Source organism: Hyla sarda, chromosome 3 (assembly GCF_029499605.1).
Source record: "Hyla sarda isolate aHylSar1 chromosome 3, aHylSar1.hap1, whole genome shotgun sequence".
Taxonomy (NCBI): Eukaryota; Metazoa; Chordata; class Amphibia; order Anura; family Hylidae; genus Hyla; species Hyla sarda.
The window spans coordinates 131,575,328-131,596,719 of NC_079191.1; the positions used below are offsets into that span (position 1 = coordinate 131,575,328).

The following is a 21,392-nucleotide window of genomic DNA, read 5'->3' on the forward strand; positions in this document are numbered from 1 at the left end:
TGTATGCACACACTCACCGCACACCATCTTCGGCCAGTCATCTGTGCCACTCCGGGTTTGACATTCCATCTAGACAAGCTCTCGGACTCTACATGCAGGCCGCACAGCCGTGCCAGTCCCCGGCAGCGAGGTCTGATCATCCCGGAGAAGTCTGCAAGCGGTGCGGTGAGGTGTGCACAGCAACAACCTCTTGATACAAACTTGTCTCAAACTTGCTACAATATCGGTGCTCATTTGTTACAAACTTGCTACTAACTATTGAACTATCCACTATCTGCCTAAAACTACTGATACCTTGGATTCAATTAACGGCTTTTCACACCAACTTACAGGTGGCAGTATTAACTATAAATTATTTTATTGTACTATAAATCCTATCTACTCATACCTGTTTTTTATTTGTTACCGTATATTTATGCTTCCAGTCCACAGCAAGGGCCCTGCTTGGACGTTATGAAATATTTTAATATTAATACATTTGAACATACTTGTTTAAACCAGCTTTTCTAATTATATATTTAAATTATACATTTTGATATCTCTTCATCTCTCACATATTCACCACTCACCTATTTTACATCACCCATTCATTCTATTTTTTTACATTATATATTTTTTAGAATATATATTGTCACTTTTTTATTTTATTTACTTATTTATTTTTTTTTTTTTTTTTCATTTCATTTTTATTTTTTTTTTCATTATATTTTATATCAAAATGTGGTATTACCTTGCAGCCACGCATTTGGAGCACTAAGAAAGTCTCCATTCAGCTCATAGATGGTGGTCTTCTGTGGGGATGGCCCTTTATGATGTCCATACTCTGCATTTAGAGACATTTATCAAACACTAGCCTTGTGGTCCATCTGTGAGGTGCCCTGTCATTGGGCAATATGAAGTCAAGGCTATGTTCTTTGTATAATAAATCAGACTTACTTTTTTCCAGACTTTACAAATAGACAGAGGGAATACCCTTTCTTTGAGTACTGCCCATGAAGTCTTGGATGTTTGGTTCTTCATGACATCATTTACATCACCCCCAGGATTGTAGCACTTCATTCACCCCTAGATTGGCTGCACATTGTTCTGCTGTAATATAGACAGCCATGAACGTTTATCCACTTGGGGTGTGGGGGGTGCATGATTGCTATTATTCCAAAATGATGAAAAGGAATATTACATGTCTACAACATTTTATAATGACCTAAAGGGTAAATGGTAAAGGAAATAAAAACTGGAAAATAACTAAATTTAAAAACTGAGAAATCCATAAACGGACTCAGAGGGGATTACCCCATGCCCTCTTTGTGCTGAGGACAGAATTTGGTAGAATCCTTTTGTTAGAGAGTAAATATTAGTATAATACTGAATATAATTGAAAATACAGTAGTATGACAGGTGCTCTATAAGTCTGAGGAAAGTAGTGTTTCTTCTTGACACTAGCTCCAGTGGAAAAAACGTACGCTCTCCTGATGGAGAATAAAAACAGCTCTAGAGTTACCAGTTAGAACTTCAGTAGCTATATCAATGCCGGATTCAAAAAAGAGCCTTGAACCAGGAAAAGGGATTATCTGCCAAACCAGAATCAGGTGCTTTTCAAAGCAGTAATCCACTGAAAAAAAACTCTTAGGTTAAATGGGCACTGTCAGATACTGAAACTTTTTATATGTCGTAAATCTTGGCAAAACATTACGCTTTTTTATTTCCTTTTTAAAGAAATAATGGCTAATAAAATCATGGCTTTGTCCAAGCTGAAGCACAGGCATGGAGAAAGTCCAGTAAGTGAGGGTGGTCTAGTACTCCTGTGCCCTCTTCAGTCTGATAGCACTCCTCTGTGCTCTCTCCTGTCTGATAGTACTCCTCTGTGCTCTCTCCTGTCTGATAGCACTCCTCTGTGCTGTCTCCTGTCTGATAGCACTCCTCTGTGCTCTCTCCTGTCTGATAGTACTCCTCTGTGCTCTCTCCTGTCTGATAGGACTCCTCTGTGCTCTCTCCTGTCTGATAGGACTCCTCTGTGCTCTCTCCTGTCTGATAGGACTCCTCTGTGCTCTCTCCTGTCTGATAGGACTCCTCTGTGCTCTCTCCTGTCTGATAGTACTCCTCTGTGCTCTCTCCTGTCTAATAGGACTCCTCTGTGCCCTCTCCTTTCTGATAGTACTCCTCTGTGCTCTCTCCTGTCTGATAACACTCCTCTGTGCTCTCTCCTGTCTGATAGGATTCTCCTGCGTTCTCTCCTGTCTGATAGCACTCCTCTGTGCTCTCTCCTGTCTGATAGGACTCCCCTGTGCTCTCTCCTGTCTGATAGTACTCCTCTGCATTCTCTCCTGTCTGATAGGCCTCCTCTCTGCTCTCTCCTGTCTGATAGGACTCCTCTGTGCTCTCTTCTGTCTGATAGGACTCCTCTGTGCTCTCTCCTGTCTGATAGGACTCCTCTGTGCTATCTCCTGTCTGATAGCACTCCTCTGTGCTCTCTCCTGTCTGATAGCACTCCTCTGTGCTCTCTCCTGTCTGATAGCACTCCTCTTTGCTCTCTCCTGTCTGATAGGACTCCTCTGTGCTCTCTTCTATCTGATAGGACTCCTCGGTGCTTTCTCCTGTCTGATAGTACTCCCCTGTGCTCTCTCCTATCTGATAGCACTCCTCTGTGCTCTCTCCTGTCTGATAGTACTCCCCTGTGCTCTCTCCTGTCTGATAGCACTCCTCTGTGCTCTCTCCTGTCTGATAGTACTCCTCTGTGCTCTCTCCTGTCTGATAGCACTCCTCTGTGCTCTCTCCTGTCTGATAGTACTCCCCTGTGCTCTCTCCTGTCTGATAGCACTCCTCTGTGCTCTCTCCATTCTGATAGTACTCCTCTGTGCTCTCTTCTGTCTTATAGGACTCCTCTGTGCTCTCTCCTGTCTGATAGGACTCCTCTGTGCTCTCTCATGTCTGATAGCACTCCTCTGTGCTCTCTCCTGTCTGATAGCACTCCTCTTTGCTCTCTCCTGTCTGATAGGACTCCTCTGTGCTCTCTTCTATCTGATAGGACTCCTCGGTGCTTTCTCCTGTCTGATAGTACTCCCCTGTGCTCTCTCCTATCTGATAGCACTCCTCTGTGCTCTCTCCTGTCTGATAGTACTCCCCTGTGCTCTCTCCTGTCTGATAGCACTCCTCTGTGCTCTCTCCTGTCTGATAGTACTCCTCTGTGCTCTCTCCTGTCTGATAGCACTCCTCTGTGCTCTCTCCTGTCTGATAGTACTCCCCTGTGCTCTCTCCTGTCTGATAGCACTCCTCTGTGCTCTCTCCATTCTGATAGTACTCCTCTGTGCTCTCTTCTGTCTTATAGGACTCCTCTGTGCTCTCTCCTGTCTGATAGGACTCCTCTGTGCTCTCTCATGTCTGATAGTACTATGTGTTCTCTCCTGTCCTATCAGAGAGCACAGAGGAGTACTAGCCCACCCTCACTTACTGGATTTTGTCATTGCCTGTGCTTCAGCTTGGACAAAGCCATGATTTCTATAAAAAGGAAATACATTTTTCTTATGAAGTATATTCGAAAGGGTAATGTTTTGCCAAGATGTACAACATATAAAAATTTTTGTATCTGACAGTGCCTATTTTAGTGAGCATAGTTTTTTGGGCCATAAGATGTCCCTTAAACATCTTTTTTTTACAACTTTGGATTCTGATTTCAAAAAAGTTCCCATATACTTTAATCAAAAGTCATCGGAACCCTTCAACTTTGTCAGACAGGCTGACTGTCTATGTGGAATGGAAGCCTCCCAAATCCACACTGATAGAGGATGTCAGGGGAGAGATAAACTGCCACTAGAGCTGTCTGGCAGAGGCTTACCACACCTCTGTTCACTGAAAACACATAAAAGTGTGACTGTGCTGAACATTCATATGAATAGGGATATCGGGAGAGATGTCGGCTGAATGAAAGTTTAGCCTACTGCTACTGAAAGTGTAAAATGGACACTTTTAGGGCTCTCTATAGCATCTTGAGAGGGTTGTAATTGTTACAGTGCACCAATAGGAGAGAGTGGAGGGGGTAGGAGAGAAAATTGCAGTGTAAGCTAGCAGCCTTGAAAAGATAGCTGCCATGATTGCGCTACACTGTGACTGTAAAAGTCAACATAAACATTGATAAAAATGAACAATTTAAACCAAAATGATTGTTTGTTGGGAGGAAATGTAACAATCAATGATCATTTTAGCCTATGATGGCAGACTGTTATCGATCTTTCTTCCATGAATGATCTTTTGGGAAGGAATAATCTCAGAATATTCCAAAAATGTTCAGAAAATGTGTTAATCCTTTGGTATAATTTATAACGTATGATCAGCCTGAACAACTGCCATAGTCAATATGGGCTAAAATGTGTGGCTGTGTCCGCGAATAGATTATTCACTCAACAATTCTTCAACCATCAACCGACCTGTGTCTAATGCGTTTGGTCAACTTAACATGGCAAACAACGATAACAACTTCCTGTTAGTGGATGAGGGAGAGGACATTTTTGCAGCACAAATTAATTATCTCTGAAGGGCTTCACAAGTATTACACAAAAAGCTCTAAGAGCTCTGGAAAGCTTTCATATATCACTGTTGGTACACTTTAGGGAGGCTGTAAAAGTAATCAAATGTTCTGTACACGTGCTCACACATGCTGATAATTGTAGTTATTTGTGTTTGATATGTGGATGTCAGGCTTAATAATATTTTGTGCATATATTTTATTTAGAATACAACGGGCATGGAGAGATTACCTTCAGCGTCAGGATTCCATGAATACAAACTGTATGGAAAAGCGCAGTCCATCCCCTTCTTCTATGTCCTCAGACAAACTGAGCAGCTCTATCAGTATGAATACATTTTCAGATGGCAGCACTCCTGTAAGTACAGATCAGCGATTTGTTGATGGTCAATGCTGACGCTATGATTTTATCTGTATGTGTAATGCTATTACACATATTATTCATTATTATGTTATACTATAAAGTTACCACCAGAGGGCTACATATCATAAGTATCTGTTTGCTTTTCTGCTCTCCCAAACCTTTATTTAAGGGAATGTCTGGATTTTAGTTAAGTTGAGATATATATATATATATATATATATATATATATATATATATATAATGGAATCACAACATAATGTGCACCATATTCCATATCTTTATGCACACTACTGACCATCAGTCGGTATTAAACAGTATATCTGTTCTGTAGAAATCCCATGTAAATAAATGTACAAATAAGTCCTATCTAATGTTATCTAGATCAGGACTGTTTTTTATCTTAAGCAGATATAGGATACCAATTTTGTTTTCTGGAATAAAAGGAGTTCTACAGAGAGAGCCGTCTTTAGATTACTCTATATTATATGTGATTTTACTCCCTGCTGCTGCAGCTACTGCTGTGTTGTTCTTGTATTTTGTGTAGAGATATCACTACATACAGCCATTAGTGATGAGCGGCATTGCCCATATTCGAATTCGGGATATTTCGCGAATATATAGATGAATATTTGTCTTATATTCGCAAATTCAGCGTATTCGTTAAATTTGCATGTTTGCGTATTCGAGGAAGAAGACAGTGAGGTTGCTATTGGTTGCTAGGGATATTGTTGATAACCTCTGACAAGTGTATTTGCATCATTCTAATTGGCCAACAAGTGAAAAGAAGGAATATGCGAATATTCACATATGCGAATATGCGAAAATGCGAATATGCGAAAAAAAGTGCGAATTAGTGATAAAAATTCGAAATGCGAATATTCGCGCCCAACACTAACAGCCATTAGCATTGTTTAACGTGGACCTTTGAAATTGCTGGTCTATCCTTAGAATAGACTGTCAATATTAGATTGATGCCATCTCCCGTTACTCGCACTATGGTCCGATCGTTGCATCCCCATCATTGTTTACCAGGCACAGTAATGTACATTATCTGTTGACTGTGCCTGGTACTGTAGCTGTCAGCAGCTTAGTCCCTTCAACTTAGTCCCTTAGTCTATTCAAGTAGGCATAAATGTCCAAATAAATAAGAGTATTCTTTAAACTGATTTACTTTACAGTATAACAACTACCTCCGTCTTTATTTACATTGTGACATCTTAAAGGGGAACACCAGAGAAATGTTTTTTTCTTTCAAATCAACTAGTGCTAGAAAGCTAAACTGGTTTATAAATAATTTCTATTAAAACATTTGAATCCTTCCAGTACTTATCAGCTGCTGTATACTACAGAGGAACTTGTATAGTTCTTTTCTGTCTGACCGCAGTGCTCTCTGCCTGTGGGCCTGTGAAAACCCCTTTGTTAGTATTTTCTTAAAGTATTTGGTGGCATGCTTCAGTATCCTGCTGTAGTATTAGTTTATGACTTTCCTTCTAAAATACTCTGTTCTGTAAATTTTTTTGGTGAACTTTTATGTAGGAAACTTTCTGTTTTAGGTTCAATAGTTATTTGCAGTTTGCCCATAATTACTGAGGATTTAATAGATCCAGTATAAAAGTAATAAGTTATATATAAAACTGTATAAATTATATGTGACCAGTCCCTTAAAGGTATACAAGAAAGAAGATAGTTAGATCCAGTATGGTAAAATATTAGTTACCGTATATACCCGAATATAAGCTGAGGCCCCTAATTTCACCTCAAAAACCCAGGGAAAAAAAAAATAAATAAAGTTATTGACTCGACTATAAGCCTAGGGTGGAAAATACATCATCCCCCCATGTAATCATCCAGACCCCCGTCATTAACACCCCCGTCATCATCACCCTGTCATCATCCAGACCCCCGTCATCATCACCCTGTCATCATCACCCTGTCATCATCCAGACCCCCGTCATCATCACCCTGTCATCATCACCCTGTCATCATCCAGACCCCCGTCAACATCACCCCATCATCATCCCCCTCGTCATCATCCCTTCATTATCACCGCCTGTCAATCCCTTCAATCTGTGGTCTTCAACCTCCTGACCTCCAGATGTTGCAAAACTACAACTCCCAGTATGCTCGGACAGCCATCAGCTGTCCGGGCATGCTTGGAGTTGTAGTTTTGAAACATCTGGAGGTCCACAGGTTGAAGATCACTGCTGGGCTTTCGTCATCATCCAGACCCCCCCCCCCCCACTTTAGTTTTCTGCTCACCTTCCCTTGGTGGGAAGGAAGGGTGAGCTGGTCTGGGCCATTTATGCTGCAGGGACCGTCCGGTGGGGAGGGTTAGTCATTCTGGGCTGTCCATCTTCACCGGGAGGCCCTCTTCTCCGCTCTCTGCCGGCCCTGGACTAGTGGCATTGCCTTGACGATACACAGGGACGTTCATGCGCAGGGACGTCCCTGTGCGCCGTCGTCAAGACAAGGTCACTAGTCCGAGGCCTGCCCGAAGCGGAGAAGAGGGCCTCCCGGTGAAGATGGACAGCCTGGAACGACTAACCCTCCACACCGGACGGTCCCTGCATGATAGATGGCCCGGACCAGCTCACCCTTCCTTCCCACCGAGGGGAGGTGAGTAGAAAACTAAAGGGGGGTCTGGATGATGACGAAGGCCGCAGTGGTCTTCAACCTGGGACCTCCAGATGTTTCAAAACTACAACTACCAGCATCTGGAGGTCCGCAGGTTGAAAACCACTGAGAAGGGATTGACAGGCGGAGAGTTCACTCGAGTATAAGCTGAGGCGGGCGTTTTCAGCATGAAAAAATCCTTCTGAAAAACTCGGCTTATACTCGAGTATATACAGTATTTATTAAATAAAGTGCAATATCTTACACTGTGCAGGCGCCAGATAATTACTGTAGATATAAGCACAATAGAAATCAATATATTAGCAAGCCAATAAATAAATATAAAAATATTCCCCACTATTTGTTTGAGTGGGGTATAATAAATAAGGCTAAATAATAAGGCTAAAATAAAATGATTAGGGATATGATGGTAAAAAATTGTGCAAAGTCCGCTATAGTTCTTAGTGTATATCTCTACATTGATGCAGCTGGAATAATACAGTAGAATCCTGCATGTAATTATAAGGTTATGATAGAGGTTGGAGGTATTATTGGTGCATCAGTGCACCAATAATACCTCCAATCTCTATTATAACCTTGTAATGTAATATATTGCACTTTATGTAATAAATACCTAATATTTTACCGTACTGGATCTAACTATCTTCTTTCTTGTATATCTTTGAGGACTGGTCACATATAATTTATATATTTTTTTATATAACTTATTACTTTTATACTAATATTTTTGGCATATCTGGGTGTAGGCAACACCAGTAACCTCAGGTATACCTTGTTGCTAAGTGAGCTACATGACTTTTTTGTTTATTTAATAGATCCAGCTGGTCTTAAAGGGGTACTCTGCCTCTAGACATCTTATCCCCTATCCAAAGGACGAGTGGGGCACGGCCATGATGTCACAAGTCTCTGGCGCTGCAGCCGATGCTCTATACGCAGCAGGGAGATTGCGGAGGTCCCCAGGGGTGGGACCCCTGTGATCAGACATCTTATCTCCTATCCTTTGGATTGGGAATAAGATGTCTAGGGGCGGAGTACCCCGTTAAATATCCGAACCTGATTGTTGTGCTGTGAAATGCTGAGAAATATAAGAATTGTTCAATACTGCAAGCTTTGGTTTGAGGTGACATCTGCCTTTTACAGATGATCATACATTAAAGAGTGTGTCTGACTGTAAATTTATAAAGGAGTGTCATTCAGTCAGGATTCCTATTTTTTAACCTAGGCATCTACAAGAAGTATGTCTTCTCCAGGAGGAGCTAACATGTCTGTACATGACTTGGACAACCTATTCAGTTCAATGGGAATTCAGTTTCCTCTGTGCTGGCATTGAAAGTAGACTAGATTAAGCACAAGCTGCCTGATTTACCTATAGCCGGAGGCGTAACTTGTAGCTTCTGGACCCCGATGCAAAATCTGCAAGAGGACCCCATGTGCCAATTATAATACTGGTCTTCTATGGGGCAGATGTGCTTTGGGGCTAAGGCACCAGGGCCCCGGTGTGACTGCTACCTCAGCGCCCCCCTATAGCTACACCACTGCCCGCTGTCCCTTGTGGGACTTTTTGTTGGGAATCCTTCTTCATTTAACAACTGGAAAACAATACGAAAACAAACTTACTTTTTATCTGGATGTCACATGTGAATTTTTTTTAAATGGGAATTACTCATGCACCCTTTCAATTGCTTTATCCCTAAAAATAACACTACATTCTCCCTCTTCCTCTCTGGAATATCTAGCTTCTGCTCTTAGATGGAATGACTTCACTAGCATTAGCATTATTCACAGATGACATCTTACTTTTACACTTACAACCACAATTTCTTTTATAGTGGAAATTTTTTAGGGGTCCACATATCAGTAGACTTCTTGTCTTGTGTAAATTTTCCCCCTTTTGTTAAGATGCTTGAGTAGAGTCTGATGACCCTAAGCATGGTTGGGTCTCTTGCCCTTTAAATTGATATTTTCTCAAATGTGCTGTACTATTTTCAGAATACCTACTGTCCATCTTGGCATTTAGTCCCAAGTCTCAGTCCTAAAACCTACCGTGATTGTCAGGTATAGCCGGGTGAAGCATGTGGCAGCACACTTTAATCGCTGGATGGCTACCTGATCTAAATGATGGGCTCCATAGACTATAATGGAGCACATGATTCAGATCAGGTGGCCGACCAGGGAGTGAAGTGTGCTTTCATGCGCTTCACCTGGCTATCAGTCTCAGCGTCACCACATGTCAAAAGTTTATAGTAATGAAAGTTATGCTTTAAAATCTCTTTTTTCTAATGGAACTAGCTCTTCCTAGGAGTTCTTTGGATGGTTTGCTCCTTGATACTTTTTTCTTTTTCTCATCTAGAATAAAACAATTGAGTCACCTCTGACAAACATCCCGGCTTTACTATGGTTAATCTGCCAAAAGCATTTGATAAGAATATCAGATAAACTTGCCCCCCCCCCCCCTGCCTTCGAGGCAAAGCCTTCATTAATTCTCTGATTTTAGCAAGGTTCATCTTTAGCAGTCCCCTTTCCTGGGTTCAACAATGGTTCCCATATATCCCAGGACTTATGATAGGGTAAAAGAGTTCTACTTTCATCCGCCACTGACATCTAATGGTTAGCTGTCATTTGCTTTTGCTTCTGATATTTAATACAAGCTTGTATGAATTATCTGCATGCTGATTGGTCCCACTATTCTGCTCTACCTTAAGTCCTAGTGGTAGCTAAGAAATGGAAGCCATTGTTAGCAATCAGAAAAGGTGACTGCAAAAGGTGAAGCCTGGTTCTGCAGTCTAGCAACACATCAGCGTACCTGGTACTGTTGAATTGTCTGCCAAAAATCAAGGGTCAGGTTGCTACAAATTGGAATTAGGACACTCTTTGATAACCTCCTGAGTGGAGTGCGCACAGGGTGTTCCCTTTTACTTTTGTTCCTAACACCTCTCACTCTGTTTATTTCCATTTAATATTTTAGTTTTCTTAGTTTTTTTTCCTGCTCAAAGCGGTACTCTGCTCCCCAAGCATTCGGAACATGTTGTTACAAACGCTTGGAGTAGGTGGCGGGGGTCGCGTCGTTTCGGCCACACCCCCTCAATGCAAGTCTATGTTAGGGGGTGTGATGGCCGTCATGCCCCCTCCCATAGACTTGAATTGAGGGGGCGTTACGATTGACGTTACGATGGGTGTGACCCTGATGTCACGACCCCCTCCGCCCGCACCCAGCGTTCTAATTGAACATTGGCTGCTGCACAGAGATCGTGAGGATCCAAGCGGTAAGACCCCCGCAATCAGACATCTTATCCCCTATCCTTTGGATAGGGGATAAGATGTCTATGCCACCAGTAATTGTATCAATGATATAGATTTCTGTCAGAATACGCACAATGGGCTCTTACTACATCAGCCTATTGGACTTAAAACTGTACATCTTGCACTATTTGGCTGTTTATTAATACTTCAATAAATGTACACATTGGCTCGCAATCTATACTTTCTCTTAAGCCCAGATTTGTAGAGGTTAACTAGGTAGAATGGTAAAAAATTTTATAGATTCTATTTAGATTTGAAGATAAAAGCTCCAAGCTGTATAAACTGTACTCAAATTGTTCTGGTTTTTAATTTCAGCTATTTTACATAAATATAGACCTTTTCTTGACCTTTGACTTGTAACTTCTAATTAAATTTCTGTTTTTTTTATTTGCTACCTGCCTTTCTACTAAAGGTCTGCGCCCTCTTATAAATCATTTTAGTTTTATGCATTCCGTCTGAAATAATGCATAAGACCTGAAGTAATCTTAGGACAAGATGGGCTATTTTGGGTATCTTAAATGCTGGCTCTGACCGATACAGTATAAAGAATACCTACAGTACTGTGCAAAAGTTTAAGACTGGTGTGGAAACAATGCAAAGTGAAAATGCTTAAAAATATAGTGTTGGTAGTTTATTTTTTATAATTTAGCAGAATGCTAAGTAAATGACCAGAAGAGAAATCAATATTTTGAGTGGCCACCATTTGCCTTCAAAAGAGCATTCATTCTACTAAGTACTGTTTTTGAAAAAACACAGCAGGCAAGTTGTTTCGAACATCTTGGAGAATTAACCACAGATCTAACCATAGACTTGCTCAATTCTTCTTTTCATGTAATCCCAGACAGACTCAATGATATTGAGATCAGGGCTCTGTTGGGGACATATTGACACTTCCGAGACTTCTTGTTCTTATTTTCGCTAAAGATAGATCTTAATGACATTGGCTGTGTCAAAGCAAGTAACAGACTGCTAAAACCTTCCTTATAAAGTGAATGGCTTGTTTCCATAGAATTGGCATAAGTCAAGGTGGTGCACTCTTGTACTCTAAGATAGTGTTAACACTCCAATAAAGATAATAGCCACATCAATCATCAAGAAATGTAAACTTTATTCAGAAAACAGTAAAAGGATGCATAAAACAGCCGACGATCGTTTCGCTTACTGAGCTTCATCATGGCCATGATAAATCTCTGAGTAACCAAAATGATTGTCCCCTATTTTATGTATCCTTTGACCATTTTCTGATTTAAGTATCACTCACTGTAATTCACTGGTTCTGATTTAAGTCATCATAGATGCAGCAACCAGGTAAAGCCATCTGCTTAATGTTAATACTTATGGTTGATCTGGTGAATTTACTTTCCTAGGACCAATGCCTTGCAGCAGATCTTGGATTGAAATTCCACTAAGGGCAAATCTGCATGTAGATTGCATGTTCTTTTTGTGTCTATATGGTTTTTCCCCACACTTGAAAAATATTCCTATGAAAAATGAGTGTGTAAGTTTGAGCTGGGGAAATAAGATTGGGAGTCTTTGTAAATATGGGAACTGATGGGAGCCTTGTCAATATCTGTACAGTGCTGCAGAACATGTTGGCACTATATGACCAACCGACAAAAAACCTGACCAGTCCCTAAATATCCATTTATTAATGTCTGCTGTCTTTATCTTGCTATCTAACTGCATAATTATATACTTTATGCTATATATTTGTCTCAGAAACTGGCTTATATTACTGACTGTAATACGTATAGTGAAATAGGGTAAACATACTCGGAGACAGTGGTGTTGCTAGGCAATAAGATTCAGGGCACGTGTACCAGATAAAATGATCAGTGCCCCAAATCTTTTGCCTAAAACTTCACTCCTCAAGTACTCGGGAAGCTTCTGAGAGCCATATAGCTTTGGTGATAGCTATGTAGGCATGGCCGTGCAGCTTTCATTCCCCTGACAGGAAAGGGCAGCTAATTACCCCTCCCCACCATTGGTACAGATGCCTGGACAATGAACAAGAAATCTGGAGGCCTGCAGCTGGTAAACAGGTATAGTGGACCTGGCTACTTAAAGGGGGGAAACTACTGAGGGGACCTGGCTACCTAAAGGGGAAAAAATAATGAGCGTACCTGGCTACCTAAAGAGGGACACTACTGAGGGGACCTCGCTATCCAAAGGGGGAAACTACTGAGGGGGCTTGGCTACCTAAAAGGGGAAACTACATATTGGGGGCACCTACCTATCTACTGTGGTGACCTACCTGATGGGGAATATCTACATTCTCCTCCCTGCTCTACCAAATTACCTTAATGCTTTACTGTACAGGAAAACAAGGAGAGCATTATTTCTGATTGGGGCACTATATGTAAGGAGTTGGTGGGGAGGGTGCTGAAAAAGTACAGAGCTCATAATGTTTTGTCTGGCCGGTTCTCCAGAGACTAATTGCGGCTGGATGAAGTCACGATGGTTTGGCCAGATAGAGAAGGCCAATTTCCTTAATATATATATAAATAAACATATATTTATTTATGTTTATTATGTTTATAGGACACCTCATACATTGGTTGCAGTTGCACATATGTATGGCTAAAAAATATGTGGACAACTAATCATCTGATCTAAATGAGGACATCTTATTTTCAATCCATTAGTATGCCTCCTCTATATAGTTCTATGGGAGAGTTGAAGATTGCCAAATGGCTCTCCCATAGAGCTATATGGAGGGGGCGTGGGGGCCCCCACTTCGGCCAGGGGTCGTGACGCGCCACTGTATAGGAGAGCTCTAAACAGGAGATCGCAGGGGGCCCCAGTGCTCGGACACCGCGCAATCTAAATCTTTGGATAGGGGATACTTTTTTTTCCCCAATACTTGTTCTTTAAGGTCTTACTCAAAATATGTGACTCTGTTCATCCGAGAGGTTTGACGGGGTTGAAGTCATCGTTCTTTGCTGGGCTCTCAAGTTCATCAAACTTATTAAACCACTTGTTATGGATATCACATTGTGCAAAAATATGCTGAATATGCTGAAACTGTAATGGGCTCTACATAAACTTCCTATACAAAGTTGTAAGCATACAATTGTCTTGTATTTTGTAGCATAATAGTACCTATTACTGAAAATAAGGAGCCTAATCTGAAACCCCACCCATAAAAGACTGCCCTTAAAATGATTTCTCTGTAGTGTCTGGTAACATATATCCCATGAAAGTCTGTGGTGGCGCATAGATGTGGTAAGAGCTGCAGTGAGCAAAACACACAGGGAATTGGCTCCACCTTCCACCTTCACCAAACATTTTGGAACATAGGGGGAGATTTATCAAAACCTGTCCAGAGGAAAAGCTGCTGAGTTGCCCATAGCAACCAATCAGATCGCTTCTTTCATTTTTCAGAGGCCTTTTCAAAATTGAAAGAAGAGATCTGATTGGTTGCTATGGGCAACTCGGCAACTTTTCCTCTAGACAGGTTTTGACAAAATCTCCCCCATAGTCTCTTAGGATCCGCCAAACCCAGATTTCTCATCGAATTGTGAAATGGTGATGTGATTTGTCACATATAGTGACATGGCATTTTATGACTTGTTTTTAACAGATTAAATGATTAAATGAAGTTCTTGGGGGAAGAATTTATCATTATGTTCACACATTTTTATGGTTGTGAAATTTTGTTTACACATTTTTTACAAATATTGTTTAACACATTTTTATGGTTGTGAAAAATTTGTAAACCACACTTTTGGAAAATGTGATCTATAGAAGTCAGTTTTACTTTGGCAGTTGCAGTGGTAACTGATCTATCATTTGCAAAAAAATTTCATTGTGTCAAATTTTTCATGGAAACACCTCCAAAAAAATCACAAATATATGCCAGCCCAAACATGACTTAACTTTTTGGTGTTTGCAGAAAAGTTGCACATTTGTAGGCAACCAGTAAACCATAGAAAATGGAAGACTGATGTGAAATTTGTACCTGCGAAAAATGTTGTGCGATCATTTCTTAAATGTAGCACACGTACACATTAGTACCACACAAAATAAGCATTAACAAAAATTGTTTACCTACACCAACAATGGTAAATCCCTCCGTTGCTTTTATAGAAGACGAACACTTATTTCACTTCATTGTACATGGCAATTTTGGGCTTGTGAGCAGCTTCTTGACCATTTCATTGATCACCTGATACATACCTTGTACTGATGTCACTTCCAGAGACAATTTAGAGCTCTCTAGTAAGTGACGTACACAAGGATAGGTGTTCTTAAAAATGATGCACTCCAGCACTGCGCAGTCTTGCTCTGTGAGTTTAAAAGGAAACTGCTTTGTAGTAAACCTGTTAATACACCTAGACCAGTGTTTCCCAGTATGTCTCCAGCTGTTGCAAAACTACAACTCTCATCATGCCCGGACAGCCAAAGGCTGTCCGGGCATGCTGGAAGTTGTAGTTTTGCAGCAGCTGGAGGCACACTGATTGGGAAATACTTCCTGATAAGGCGACGTGTAATTTTTTGTAAAGTATTGGGCGATATAAAGAAATTTGTCACTGAGCAAAATAGTGTCAGCTACTTTGCTGTAGTTGATAAATTATGGGGACGATTTTTTGCCCTAGTTGTTGAACAAGCGGACTCTGTCATGCAGACATAAGCAGGAATATAAAATAAGTGTGGTCATAATAGCAGAAATTGCACAGTAAAAGAGCACTTTAGTAGGAATTATATAAGATAAAAAGAGGGTATTATATTAGATATAAAGAGGGTATTTTAAAGGGCTCCCCATGATCTTCTGGACAGGGGACAGCTACTAACCCACCTTCTGCATACTCCAACCCCTACCCTCGGAGACTGGCTTTGGTGACTACCCGCTCAGCAAAACCCTGAAAGATGGGAATAAGTGAGGGCCAGCTTAGCAAATACCCAGAGTCATGGCTCAGCCGGTGATTTGTTCAGCGGGCCATCACTAAATCTCGTCTCCGAGGGTGGGAGCCAGAGCATACAGAGGGTTTTGAAACTTATCCCCTATCCCTCCCACACATCAGCCACCCCACTTATTACAGCACAGCTAAGCACCCTTGCATACTGTGCTGTAATTGAAACTACAATTCCCTGCAGCCCTGTGGAGAATGATCTCCCTTCCACCCAGCGGTCACTCCACCTAGACAGGCTCTCTTTCAACACCTGACTAATGATGTAATGTCTTGGGTCATACTGCAACCTGGGTAAAGCTGAGTGTCCCAGCTAGAGCCCTGACTTGAACCCAGTTGAACATCTCTGGAGAGACCTGAAAGTCACCGCCCACCAAAAGCTCCCATCCAACTTGAAAAAGCCTAAATGGATCTGTGGTGAGGGTGTGATGGAGGACAGATGTTATTATCCTAGGGGGAGATGGCATTAACCCCTTGTGATTGTGACGCCAGGGTTTGGTTTTACCTCTACACCACCCGAAGGTATGGCCGATGGATCCTGGGCTAGGCACGGGGCAAATAATGACTCCGACACCAAGTTACGGAACAACGGCAGCTTTACTGAGGCAGACATATGGAATAGTCTTTACAGCTCAGTTAGGCCCAAGGAGGTGACCAGTGACTTAAGAGACTTTAATAGACTGCAATAGAGTCCCCCAGACAGGACAGCAAGGGTACAGGGGTTCAACTCCTGTACTGGGCTACCACAGATCTGTAGAGAAAAATTGCTGAAAATCAGCAAATCCATGTGTGCAAACCTTGTGGCATCATACCCAAGAAGACTAGAGGCTGTAGGCTGGAGGCTGTAATTACTGCCAAAGGGGCTTCAACTACAAGTACAGAGTAAAGGGTCTGAATACTTATGTCAATGCATTATTTTAATTTTTAATAAATTATCAAAGACTTCTATTCTGTTTTCACTTTGTCAATATTGGGTATTAAGGGCAGAATGATGGCGGAAACTTTATTTTTTATTTTTATTTTAGTGTAATACCACAACATAACACAAGGTAAATAAAGTGGCCTGAAGATTTTCCAAATGCACTGTATAGTTTTTGTTGCCAGACTGAAAACCGTGGTCTGCTGCAGTTCCAGTTCGGCAACAAAAACTGATACGGTGCAAAAATAAACCGGAGTCACTATCTGACAGCAGCAGCTGGTTTTGGCCTTATGGGCCAGGCCAATTTTAGTTTTTTCACTTTCATTTCTTCCTCCTCCTCTTTTAAAAATCATAATGCTTTCAATTTTGCACCTACAGTCCCATGTGAGGGCTTGCTTTCTGTGTCACCAATTGTACTTTGTAATGACATCAATCATTTTATAACAAAATCTACAGCAAAAAAAATTATTTTTTTATTTTTGTGGGGTGAAATTGAAAAATAAAAAACACTATTTTGTAACTTTTGGGGACTTCCATTTCTATGCAGTGCACTTATCTTTATTCTGTAAGTCCATACGGTCACAAGGATACCCAATTTATGTAGGTTTTATTTTATTTTACTACTTTAAAAAATATATAACTGCATCCAAAATTAGTATGTTAAAATTGTCATCTTCTGACCCCTATAACTTTTATATTTTTCTGCATACAGGGCTGTATGAGGGCTCATTTTTTGCATTGTGGTCCGTTGTTTTTATCGGTACCTTTTTTGTTTTCATAGGACTTTTTGATAGCTTTTTATACATTTTTTATAGTATATGAAGTGACCAAAAATGCGCAGTTTTGGACTTTGGTATTTTTTTACATGTACGCCATTGACCATAAGGTTTACCTAACTTCATATTTTAATAGTTCAGACATTTACACACATGGCAGTACCACATATGTTTATGTTTATTTTTTATTAAGGAGATTTATCAAGCTCCATAGTATATTTTTTTTGTGTAAAAAAGTTGCACGTACTTGCGCACGTGCAACTTTTCTATACATGCTGTGACTTTTAGATTTTTGCTTATTCCAAAGCACATTTCTGAAATCTGCTCACATAATAATTTTTTATTTTTACATTGCAGTGGTCATGTATTTATCAAAAGTGATAGCCGCTATTTATGAAGAAAAAAATTTGCATCTCCATTTAAAATTTGCATATGTATTCCATGCTCTAACCTGGCTTACAGAAAGTGAATACCTCTGCAGAAAAGGACATTAACACCCACTTTTTTTTTGTATTTCAACATTTTTTATTTTCCTTTTTCTTTACATGGTACACTTATTAACAGATCCAAAAAATATAAACAATAACACATACACAAATTATACATGTTAACACATCCCCTCCCCCACCCCTCTGGAGCAGGGAGACAAAAAAAAAAAAGTTTCAATCAACAGACTTCCAATCCTCCCATATCCTTTTAGAAACCTTCAATTGTTTCTCTGACAACTTTGTTTCAGATATTCCATTTTTTTTATTTTATTCACTAAATTTAACTCCTCGATACTTGGCACCCTCACTGCTAACCAAACACGTAGAATTAATAACTTTGCACAAAACAGCACTTTATTAACCAACTTCTCATGCTTCCCATAATGTTCTGTTTCCCCAAGTATGGCTTGTCTCCCTGTAATGTCATACCTTACGCCTAATTTCACATTTATTGTATTTTTTACTTCTTCCCAAAATTTACTTATTATTTGGCATCCCCATATCACGTGAAGAAAATCCACTTCTTCCATAGAACATCTCGGTCATGATGTACAGTTTTCCAACCCAAAAAGTGCCATTTGTTTAGGAGCTATATAAGAATTATAAAGAATTCTGACTTGCTATATTATTTATTGATATAGTAGAGACATTTTTCAGAATGTTCTGCCATTGAAACTAAATATTTCCCCAAACTTATTTGACCAAAAGAAACTATGTTTAATATTAAACACCAACGTGCATTGCCTTACCAAAAGCCCATATATCCTAACCATAAATTTCTTCCCTACCTTCTTTTTATTAATAAAATCCAGTACCACATGTTCCTGATCCATATCTCCAACTAATTCCCCTTCTTCACTATATATAGACCCATTACTTTGAGTAGGCCCCTGAGAGTTTACTAACACCTTGTTCTGAGCTTTCTCCCTTTGCCAAGATCCCAAATCGTCTTGAACTCTTTTTAGTTTTTCTAAATTAGAGGAGTTATTTTGAATAAGGAAATTTTTTTTTCCGCCTCATTAACTATTTTTATTAATTCATCTTCTTTACTTAAAAATAATTCTTATTAATTTCTCCAAAGAGTAGTCCCTTAAAGAAAGCTTTAAATGCATCCCATACCACCCTTACATTAGCTGAATTTTTATAAATTTTCTAAGCAATCCCAGCTCCACGTCCAGTGTCCAACATCAAAGCTATCGGGGTGTGATCAGAAATGGATGTTGTATAGCAAGAAATCTTTTCAACCTTCCCTCTAATCAAGTAATTTCCTAGAAATAGATCTATTCGAGAGGCCGCTTGGTGAGAAGTACTGTAGCATGTAAATTTCTTACGGTCCCCATACAGGACTCTCCAGAGGTCAAGCCATCCCACTTCTTCCAAAAATTTGCTCAGCAGTGTTCTGCCTGCTGAGAGGGCCATTCGCCCTACTCTATCAATTTGTGGATTTACAACAGCATTAAAGTCACCCGCTATTATGAGAGGGATGTCTGACCTGAGGTCAAGAAATTGTAAAAGTTCAATAAAAATTTCTACTGAAAAAGGTGTTGGGATGCACAAAAAGGCCAAGACCATCTCCATATAAGCAAAAATTCCATGCAGAAATACATTATCGACCCCTTTTATCTATTTTCTTAGCAATAAGCTCAAAATTAATAGATCTATGTATATAAAAACAATTTTATTGGTAGCTGAAGGAGAGTTTCCCCGTAGTCAATTTCTCTTTCTCTCTAGCTGGACTAGTCCCGGAGCATCTTTTAGGTACCATATTTCACAGGGTCAGCTCTATTTCCAACAAATGATACAGTATGATGTATCCTTCAGATCAAAAAACTGTGGATAATCCTCCTAGTCCAATTTAATAAGACCAGCGGTCTCCTCATGTGAACCTCCGCTCCCCACGGCCACCTCCAGCATTCCAGTATCCCACGCCAATACTCTCTGGTCGGCACCAAAGGCGTCCGGATATACGTCATCTCACGTGACCAGCTCCCCCAGGCGTTGCTTCCACAGCAAGACCCAGCTCTCGTCGCCAGCAAGTCCCAGTCCTCCCAGGCGACCACCACTCCATCTCAGCAGCTCATCCCAGCAGGGGAGCACCCCATCACTAAGCTCAGTCCACAGGCCTCATGACCTGGGTTAGAGCCAGAGCAAGCTCAGGGCGGAGAGAGAGGTAGAGAGGATGGAAAGACGGCTCAGCACGTCATGCTGTCACGGCGTCCGCCCACTTATACAACTGTTCTTGTTCTGCATCATGAAACAAAGCTACTACATTAAGGTTAATTATAGAAAAAATGTATTATATACCTAATAACTCTATTAATTTTAAGGTTGAAAATACACACTTCACACCTTGTTAATTTTCGGACGCGTACATGCTGGCATACCCACTAAATTTAAAAATTAATGTTGTGTTAAAATAGAATAAGGCACAACAGACTATGTAAATAACAGATTACGTAAATAACCCATATGTGGCACTAAAATTTTTCCTTAAAAAAAAAAATAGAAACATCCATAGTAATACAGCTTCATGCACATTTTGGGGTGGGTAATGTACAGAGCCGTTTTTTTTTTTTTTTTTGTGGCTTCACTATTGTTTATGTGCCTGTTGGTGCTGTGCCGTCTTCCTTCCTGATGTAAACTCCGGCCTCAGCGCAGCGACGCAAGACTCCACCCAGCAACGTCACAAAATGCAGGCTTAACTAAAAAGCCTTCAGAGAACGGATATTCATGGTGCGGCATAGTATGTTTTTAATGTTTTTTAATTTCTGAGAAGAGTGGATTGGTTGTTGCGGGATAATTGGAGTGCAGCTATTTAGTGCCAGGCAGGCCAGTCAGGGTGTCGCCCAATGCGGTACGCCCCCCCTCCCCATCACTCTCTAGCAATGCTACTGGTAATAAAAGCGTAAAGAACTTCGGCCATTAACATAAGGGAACATTTTCTGCTTTAAAAAATGCTTTTGTAAGTGGGTTTCCCGGGTTTTTTTTTTACGTGTGATTTATTTATCAAGGTTGTGCGACTATTTGATAAATAGGTCACATGTAAGCAACAGTAGGTTAAAAAAAAATTGTCATATAAAAGCCATACGTTTGAAAAAAATTATAAATCTCCTTCAATTCCATTATTTTATTAAAAAAAATATGAAATGGCGGGGGGGGGGTCGATTGAAACTTTTATTAGCTGTTTAGTTTTTTACACTTTTTAGTCCCCATAGGAGGCTTTGGCTCAGCATAGATCAGTGTTATCGGTGATCTGCTTCTCTAGCCTGCAGAGCCTGGCTGGAGCATGAGAGGACCAATAGGACGGTGAGGAGGCAGGTAAGGGCCCTCTTACCGTCCACTCAGCTGATTAGGACCTGCAATTTTGCTGCGGATGTCCCATTTAGCTCCCTGAGCTAACGAGCACCGATAGATCTCGCATTTAGACACCACTATCACCCCATTAGGTGTGAAGCGTGCTCCGCTCGTGAGCACGCTTCAAA

General features: G+C 40.6%; 1 protein-coding gene across 1 annotated transcript in view; it reads left to right on the forward strand.

Moving 5' to 3' along the window:
* Positions 1–21,392, forward strand: part of SCHIP1 (schwannomin interacting protein 1) — a 526,606-nt gene that overhangs the window by 156,938 nt on the left and 348,276 nt on the right. Inside the window, exon 4 of the mRNA XM_056565051.1 lies at positions 4,727–4,877. Within this exon, the coding sequence (XP_056421026.1) occupies positions 4,727–4,877 (151 nt within the window). The remainder of the gene's footprint in view (positions 1–4,726; positions 4,878–21,392) is intronic.